This window comes from Sardina pilchardus, chromosome 22 (assembly GCF_963854185.1).
Source record: "Sardina pilchardus chromosome 22, fSarPil1.1, whole genome shotgun sequence".
NCBI classification, from domain to species: domain Eukaryota; kingdom Metazoa; phylum Chordata; class Actinopteri; order Clupeiformes; family Clupeidae; genus Sardina; species Sardina pilchardus.
The window spans coordinates 15,288,616-15,297,617 of record NC_085015.1 but is presented as its reverse complement, the minus strand read 5'-3'; the positions used below and the strand labels follow the sequence as shown (position 1 = coordinate 15,297,617).

Sequence of the window (9,002 nt, the reverse complement as noted above, 5' to 3'; positions counted from 1 at the left end):
GTTATTTTTGTAACAGGAAGTAACAATCAATAGCGGGAAGAGGATCAGAGAGAGTATGAGATGGTAATGGTAGGGCAGTCATGTGTGGTTGGGTCTCGTATTAAATGGCGGTAGGAGAAAAATGAATGAACAGTAGTCGCTGGAGCTGATGTTTATGCTTCAAAGTGCTTCCATGGACAGATCTGAGATCTGGACAGTGTCTCTGTGGTTTACTCCCTTATAACTCACCACAAACACACACACACACACACACACACACACACACACACACACACACACATACATACCCACAGAGGCACTTTTAAAGCAAGTGGTCTGGCAATAACTGTCTCATAGCTCAGGTTTGTTTGGATTTGGGTCCCCCAGGCTTGTTTAAACAAGGTCTCGAGACTTCTTCTTCTTCTCCTTCTTCTTCTTCTTCTTCTTCTTCTTCTTCTTCTTCTTCTTCTTATTCTTTCTTCTTCTGGGTCGTGCTGGAAGCTGCGACTGGCGGTTTGTCTTCGCTGTCATATTAGCACAAATCTCAGAGCGTGGACGAGGAGGAGGAGGAGGAGGAGTAGGAGGAAGGTGGAAGGGGAGGGGGCTGAGTACACACAGGTGCTGGTGGAGTTTGCCTTGGCTGGCTTTCATACACACTGCCCAACAGGGGAGCGTTTCCTTTGTGGCTCCCGGTTCAAAGAGACAGCGAAACTTCTTCGCGCACAGGAGATACGACGTAATATCATAGCCCTTATTTTCCCCTCTCTCTCTTTCTCTCTCTCTTTCTCTCTCGTGCACGCATGGCGAGTCGGAAAAAGAAGAGGAGAGAAAAAAAAATCAGATAAATGAAAGGAAAACCATACCAACATTGGACTTGAAAGAGAGGATTCCAAGGGGCCTTTTTCTTTTTTTCTTTTTTCGAAAAGAGTCAGTTGAAACGCTACCGATGGGCAGGTTGTTTTCTATAAAGGGACTGTCTCACTCGTCTTATCGGCGGGATCGGAGAGGATTGGAGGGCGGGATGCAGGAGGAAACAGCAGAAGAAGACCAGAATAGACTCCCGCTTGGCCCTTTGGATCAGGGCACTGGGACAGAAAAAAGACAGAAAGAGGGGAAGAGGGAGAGAGAGAGGGAGAGAGAAAGAGAGAGGGAGAGAAAAGAAGACGGAGGAGGGATTTAAAACAGCAGGCCCAGGGCATGCTTTGGTCGTGGGTTTGAAGTTGTCACATGAAGAGGCCCCTGCTTTGTGTCTTATCTCTCTGGTCTTCTGTGTCTATTTTTTCTTTTCTTTTTTGTGAGGGGAGGTGTGTGTGTGTGTGAGGGGGGGGGGAAGCTTCAGCCAAGCAGAGAGAAGAGAGGGAGTGAAAAAAGAAAGAAAGAAAGAAAGAAAAAAGAAGAAAGAGGGAGAATAACATCACAGCCACTCACAAGGCAAAGATTTGCTTTTGAACATCTCTCTGTCTGAAGCTCCGATGTAGGCATGCACTCACTCACCTTAGGGCACACGTTCAAACACACACACACACACACACACACACACACACACACACACACACACACACACACGTGCGTAATGGGTAGACATGACCAAACACATGCACACATCACACACACACACACACACACACACACACACAGGCTCGTGCACGTTGACACGCGTGTGTGGTGGAATCTTCAAAAGCGACGCAGACATAACGATAGGCATTCTCCCAGGCCCTCGTGGAAGGCAATGAGGGCTGGAGGTGGAGAACTGGCACCGAGTCAACACACACATCATCCCGTTCATGTTATCTGACCTGCTAACGCAAACACACACACACACGCACACACACATACGCCGCCTGACTGTACATCAAAGGGCATTTGGCACAGGAGATATGTTGCAAAACATATCTAGAATTAAAAAATTTTTAACACCTTGCATACCAATCTATTCCTCTATTATTTATATTATGGACTTGGAGAAGCAGGAGAGTGATGTGAGAGAGCTCTGGACTACTAAACAGATTGAAACGAGACAGATTCTGTGATGCCTGCTACATGCATGTGGTTTTAGTGGCAATGTATGGATTTATTCATGCCAAGTATGTTTTGACTAGAACAGGGAGAGATAGAGAGAGAAAGGAAGAGACAAGGAGAACGAGAGAGCAGAACAGAAAAAGAAGGAAAGGAGAAGATAGAAAAAGATATTGTAGAAACATGGTGAGAGAGAGAGAGAGAGAGAGAGAGATAGAGAGAGAGAGAGAGAGAGAGACGTTTGACTTTTAAAAACCCTTTTCTGAACCATTCTATGGATCAAGGACATTTTCAAGAGCTCTACAACTCCAATGCACCACCATAGGAGGGAGTGGGGGAAAGAGAGAGAGAGAGAGAGAAAGAGAGAAAGAAAGAGAGAGAGAGGCTCTCTTGAGGAGGTGGAGTAACCCAAAGGGCTCTTGAGGCACACGTTCCACTCGACGGAACTCTCCAGAAAAAGTCCACTCGTCGCGTCGAGTCCATCCACCCGCCCAGCCGCCAATGCCGCCCGTCACCACACACACACACACACACACACACACACACACACACACACACACACACACACACACACACAAGTGCCCCACTCAAAACCTCAATGGCCTTACATCCCCTCCACCTCCCTCCCTCCCTCCCTCCCTCTCTCTCTATCCCCCCTTCCCCACCTCCCTCCGCCTCTCTGTGGCCTCCCTTTCTCTCCAGGCTGCCGCGGGACAATGCCTCGTTGGAGAGACAAAAGGGGGGGCTGAAAAGAGAAAAAAAAAGTGAAAAGAGAGAAAGAGAAAGAGAGAAAGCGAAAGAGAAAGAGAGAAAAGGGGAAAAAGAAGGGGGCTCGGTGTCACAGCCGAATTGCCTGTTTGCTGACTGAACCTCCGTAAAGGGAGCCACCTCATAAATCAAAAGAACAGGGGGAGGAGGAGGAGTGGGGCTATTGTTACTGAGAGGTGTGGGCTATTGCTCGTCCTCTTCCTGATCCCCCCATTTTCTCTCCTCTCTTTCTTTGACCTCCCCCTCTCTCTCTTTCTCTCTCTCTCTCTCTTTCTCTCTCTTCTCATTCTCTCGCCCTCTTCAGCCGTGGCGCTGAAAGAGAGGTTTATCGGCGCGCCGAGGGTTTCCAGAGAGGCGCTGTTCGTTTCCCCGCTCCCTTTTGTTCTCTTTCACTTTCTCCCGCTCTCTTTCACACTCTCTCTCTCTCTCTCTCTCTCTCTCTCTCTCTCTCTCTCTGTTTCTCCATCCGCCTATTCTCTCTGTCTTTTCACCTCTGTTTGATTCATGAGGCATTTAGAGATGGTGCGCTCACAGCCTCCTCCTACTCCTGCCATCTCAGCTGCAGAACTGACTCCTACAAGTGCTTCCATCTAGAAGTTTCCAGTGTGTTTTTTTTATATATTTATATAAGTCACGGACATTAGGATTCGCTATAGATAACGTTTTGGTTAACTTTTTTCGTTAACGTTTATATTGGTGTTTGACCTCAAACAGCAGTTCTGTTTAATGAACATTAGTGTGCGATTTGTCGGCCCAGCTCCCAGTGTTGTGTGCTGTTAAGTGTTTAATGGAGTGTGTGGTGTTTGTTTTATGTGTGTAAAACCACGGGATTACGAGTGTTTGTGTTTGTTTAGCCGAGTGTTTGTGTGTCTCCCCGTCAACTTCCACAGAAAAGGGGAGGAAACTCTTCAGAGGCGTGTTGTGGTCGAGAGAGCAACAGTGGATCACTGTGTGTGTGTGTGTGTGTGTGTGTGTGTGTGTGTGTGTGTGTGTGTGCATGTATGTGTGCATGTGTGTGTGCTTCTGTGTGTGTGTGTGTGTGTGTGTGTGCATGTGTGTGTGCTTCTCTGTATATGTGTGTGTGTGTGTGTGTGTGTGTGTGTGTGTGTGTGTGTCTGTGCACGCAGCTTTGCCCTTCCTAATACCCGATCGGAGGGAGGAGAGTGTGTGGTTTTGTTGTGCAAGAGAGTGGAGACCTAATCTGTTTTCTTAGTTCACCATGCATTTAATGAGGGCCCTGGCTCTTCTCAACCCTGCTCAACCCCTACACAAATTTGCACTCCTCGTGGAAAAGAGGCAACAATCAGGCCGATATTATCTTAATGAGATTACTGGAACGCAGTTCAAAGCCCACCTATCTGCCAACATTATTTTAATTAAACGTGTCATTAGTTCTCTTATTCGGTCATGCCTTTGGGCAACCCATCAACATTTCTTCTTTTTTTTTCTCTCCTTCTTGGGATTGACTTGTGTTCACTTCTGTTGTGGAAACTGGGGCTTTCCGCCATCTTAACTTAACTACATTCCAGATTCATGAAAGGATGGGATGGAGGTGGTGCGGTGAGAGAGTTTGTGACGGCTCAAAATAGCTGCTAAAAAAGCGTTTAGCTTTTAGCAAAACATTTAGTGATTCATCATCTGTCGTTTGTCTTTATGAAGGGTCTAAGAAAGCTACATGTCATGGTTGAGTGAGATATATCCCACTAAAAAAAACAAGTGTCAATACACTTTAGCTGTTCTATTTCTCTTCTTTCTTTCTCTCCTTTCTTTATCTGGCTATCTTTTTTACTTCCTCCTATTTTTCCTTTTCCACTCTCACTCATATGCCAGTATATCTTTTGGCAAATTGTATGAGTAAGTGTGAGTGTGTTTTTTTCAACCAGCATGTGCAATTTGTGTGTGTGTGTGTGTGTGTGTTTATATTACCCTGGAGCTTAAAAGGTCTTGCAATCTACAGTTCTAAAAACACATACAATCACACACACACACGTGTACACATACACACACACAATCAGAGCCTATGCGTGCAGATCCATACGGTGTGCGTGTGTGTGTATATATGTGTGTGTGTGTGTGTGTGTGTGTGTGTATGGAGAGTGTGACTTGAGTCCTTGCCCACCCAGAGAAACCTGATCTGTTTCCACCCGTGTCCGTTAAAGACCTCTTATCGCCTTGCTGTAATCCACTCTGCATGATTGCAGCCCATTTCGGAAACCGGACTCTGGTGCCCGGTCCTCGAGAATGCGTTCACTTTTTCTCATCCAAAAAGAAGAGGGAGAGAGGAGGAAGAAGAAGAAGAAAAAAAAACGTTCTTCTCAAATGCCTCGTGATTACAGGTCCACATGTAATACATCTCCACTCGAAATACTCTCTGCTGTGCGAGACACGGATCGCTCCACACGAAACAAATCCTCTCCGCTTTCAGGCCCCGTAATGTCCGTGTTTCCTTCTCTCTCTCTCTCTCTCTCTCTCTCTCTCTCTCTCTCTCTCTCTCTCTCCCCCTCTCTCTTTCTCTCTTTCTCCCATTCCGTCTCTCTCATTCTCCCTCTCTTTCTCTCTCTCCCCTCCTTTATTCCCCCCCTTCTTGTCCGCTCTCCTCCTAAGTGTCGCTGGCGCGCCCCACGCCTCGAATGGCAAATTACTGTAGCCTCTACTTTGGCCTTAAGTGGTTAATGGTGCAAATACGACTGGATTGAGTTTAGGATAAGCCTCCCCCAGTCCGAGCCATTAGGCTCAGGAGTGCAGTGTAGTCAGCTGGGGCCGTGGAGGGGGTCTCCGGTTACGCTACAGACTCGGACCACGTTTACACGCGAGCCATATTCCTGTATTAATCAGAATAATGACAATATCGCGATTACGATCGCATGAGTCACGTAAACACTTTAACTCAATTGCCGTAACCCGATTAAGATTGAGATTAATAAGGCGGTAAAAAAGGCCTCCGGTTTCGTGCCTACGGTTGGACCACGACTGTGGGTATATGCTTTACCAATGCTATGATTACGAGAGAGCGAACGTGTGTGTGTGTGTGTGTGTGTGTGTGTGTGTGTGTGTGTGTGTGTGTGTGTGTGCGCGTGCGCGTGCGTGCACGCGTGTGTGTTGCTATAAAAGCCCTTGGTTGAGGTCACACGGGAAATCCTCCAATGGCGATGATTCAGTCCGTTTATTGCGTTAGATAAACATCGACCAGCAGGCCCAATGGAAAACAATCAAACTGGTTTTATGTGGTTCACGTCCCTGGTGTTTTTGCGCCGCTGCGCCGTTTTATTTATTTCATTTTTTTTTTTTTGTCAACACAAAAAATCTCCTCGCGGGCCAAAGGGCTTTGCACTTTATTGAAACACAAATTTTCATGGCTTAGCGCCGCGTCTTCTCCCCTCGGGCTTGTCTGGTGTGTGTGTGTGTGTGTGTGTGTGTGTGTGTGTGTGTGTGTGTGTGTGTGTGTGTGTGTGTGTCTGGTACCGGCAAGCTTATGAAAGACCACCAGGGCTCCGAATAATGAGACAGGGAGGCCCTCTTCATTATCTGTACTGCGTGTTGTCCTGATGTTTACGCGCAGGTTGTTTAGCAACAGGAAAAATAATTGGTTTGAACCCTAAATAATAGGCCCGGTGATGTGACTCACCCATTGATTGGCGAACGCGGCAGAGGCCATCTGTTTGATTTGCATTATGCAGCTCGTGTGTGTGTGTGTGTGTGTGTGTGTGTGTGTTGGGGGGGTTTGGATTGTGTTGTTGTCTTTGACGTTGTCAAGTCGTTACTCTATTCTAATCTCGGTCGTTCTCTTCTCTCTTCTCTTCCTTCGCTCCCACAGGGAGCTGATGCCCAAGACGCTGGAGGGCCAGATCACCATGGAGAAAACGCCCAGCTACTTTGTGACCCGCGAGGCTCCGGCCCGGATCAGCGCCATGTCCCGCGACACCAAGCTGATCGTGGTGGTGCGCGACCCGGTGACGCGGGCCATCTCCGACTACACGCAGACGCTGTCCAAGAAGCCCGACATTCCCTCCTTTGAGAGCCTCACCTTCAAAAACAGGACTACGGGGCTGATCGACACCTCCTGGAGCGCCGTGCAGATCGGCATCTACGCCAAGCACCTGGACAACTGGCTGCAGTACTTCCCCATGGGCCAGATCCTGTTTGTGAGCGGCGAGCGGCTCATCAGCGACCCGGCCGGCGAGCTGGGCCGCGTGCAGGACTTCCTGGGCCTCAAGCGCATCATCACGGACAAACACTTCTACTTCAACCAGACCAAGGGCTTCCCCTGCCTCAAGAAGGCCGAGGGCAGCAGCAAGCCCCACTGCCTGGGCAAAACCAAAGGCCGCACCCACCCCAACATCCACCCCGAGGTGGTGCAGAGGCTAAGGGAGTTCTACCGGCCGTTCAACATGAAGTTCTACCAGATGACAGGACACAACTTTGGCTGGGATTGACAATAGACAAGGACTCACTCTTTAGTGTTTATTATTATTTTATTTTGTTTTGGTTTCCTCTGTATTTGAATGGCAAAAGTCATGGAGATATTGCTATATATATGTAAAATGTACAGAAATCTATTTTATAATAATTTATTTTTAATTTCTAAGCAATTAATTCACTAAGCTGCCTAACCATAACTCGTATATATCATCTGCCCCCCTACATCATTTTTTTTTTTTTAAACATTCCACCTTTTTGTTACGTTAATCCTCAGCCACATCAGTCCAGTTCCACTGCTTTTGAATAAATGGTGCTTCCAAACTCAAGAAAGAAACAGTCGGACGAGCAGAAACTAGGCGCCGTTTTACGGGTATAGTGTGTCCAGATCTCAGTCTGGTATCAAATACAACTTCAGTGTTCTCTCTCTCTCTCACACACACACACACACACACACACACACTTAGACGTGAAACACCTCATCTTCCATTGACCTACACTGTAGCCTGACCACGTGCTGATATGCGTTAGAACATCGCGCTTTGCTGTCGTTATACCTCCCTAACATCCGTAAAACAGCGTGTTTTTACCCCTCTCTCATTATCTAATCAGCGTCCAGCCCTGTACTTAAAGGGGTCGTCCGTCCACTCCTGACAGCCGCCCCATCAGCCCCCCCTCGCCCCCCCCCCCCCCACCCCATCCTTCTCCGCACGTCCCGGGAGGCTCCTCTGATGGCTCTAGCAGCTGATCCGATGCCCCCCTCACTCAATAACCGATAGATCAATAGGCCTAATTGCTACTCGTGTTGTCAGTCACCCTTAGAGCCACGCGGCTGATCTGGGGGTCTCCGCTTCACAGCGCGTCCAGTTCAGCCGTGGGTGTCCCTCCTTAATGACCGGTCCTGTCCATCAATGGCTCGCGAGCACATGTAGAGTAGACGAAAGGACGCGTGGGGACATTATGCTAATCGGCTAAATGTTAGCGGGCCCGGTCGATACTCCCCTCTCTCTCTCTCTCTCTCTCTCGCTGTGTGTGCGTGTCATCTGTCGTTCACCCATTAGGGCGAGCGAGGGTGCGCCGCAAGCGCGTGCTTGCAGCTCAGAGGTCAAAGGTCAAAGAAAATCTCGACGAAGTGATCGGTTTTGTTTTGATTGACGGGACGTGGTATCAGTTGCGTTGGATCTCAGATCTTGTCTTGATTTTTTTTGTTTTCTTTCTCCTTTTGTAGTCGAGAGATAGTGAGAGCGTCTGCCCTGGAGATAGCGATCGGTCAGATGTAGAGCAAGAAGATATCAGGAGAGAGAGAGAGAGAGAGAGAGAGAGAGAGAGAGAGAGAGAGAGAGAGAGGGAGAGAGAGAGAGAGAGAGAGAGAGAGAGAGAGAGAGAGAGAGAGAGAGAGAGAGAGAGAGAGGAAAAAAAAGGAAAGTTCAAAAGAAAAAAAAGGAAATATCACAGGGAAGCGTTTGCTTCAGTGGAACATGACATGATCAAATGGTGTTCGCCTAGCCAGGGCTCTGATTACAGACAGGGATATCAAAGGAACCGCTCAAAGTTTCCTCCTCGCACAGGGTTAGACGGAGTTCAGCAACGAAATGGCTTCCGCGCGCTGTCAGGCTTCTTGACAGATCGAGCGATGTTCCCAGCACCCGGGTCGTTTGCCTCAACATCTCACCCTCACTTTTTGTTGCCAAAATGTGTTCTCTCCTCAAAGCGAGGGACGTCACACACACATTTCTTTTTCTCCTTTTCTCTCCCCCCAGCATCCTTGATCATTCATACCCCAATCTCGTTGTTTTGCTCCTTTTTATCATTCTGTTTTTGCA

The 9,002-nt window shown here is 48.0% G+C and overlaps 1 protein-coding gene across 1 annotated transcript in view; it reads left to right on the top strand.

Annotated features, from left to right (window-relative positions):
* Positions 1–8,583, top strand: part of hs3st3b1b (heparan sulfate (glucosamine) 3-O-sulfotransferase 3B1b) — a 32,204-nt gene extending 23,621 nt beyond the window's left edge. The window contains exon 2 of the mRNA XM_062525546.1: positions 6,578–8,583. Coding sequence (XP_062381530.1) covers positions 6,578–7,196 — 619 coding nt within the window. The 3' untranslated portion in view covers positions 7,197–8,583. The remainder of the gene's footprint in view (positions 1–6,577) is intronic.
* The last annotated feature ends 419 nt before the right edge of the window (positions 8,584–9,002 follow it).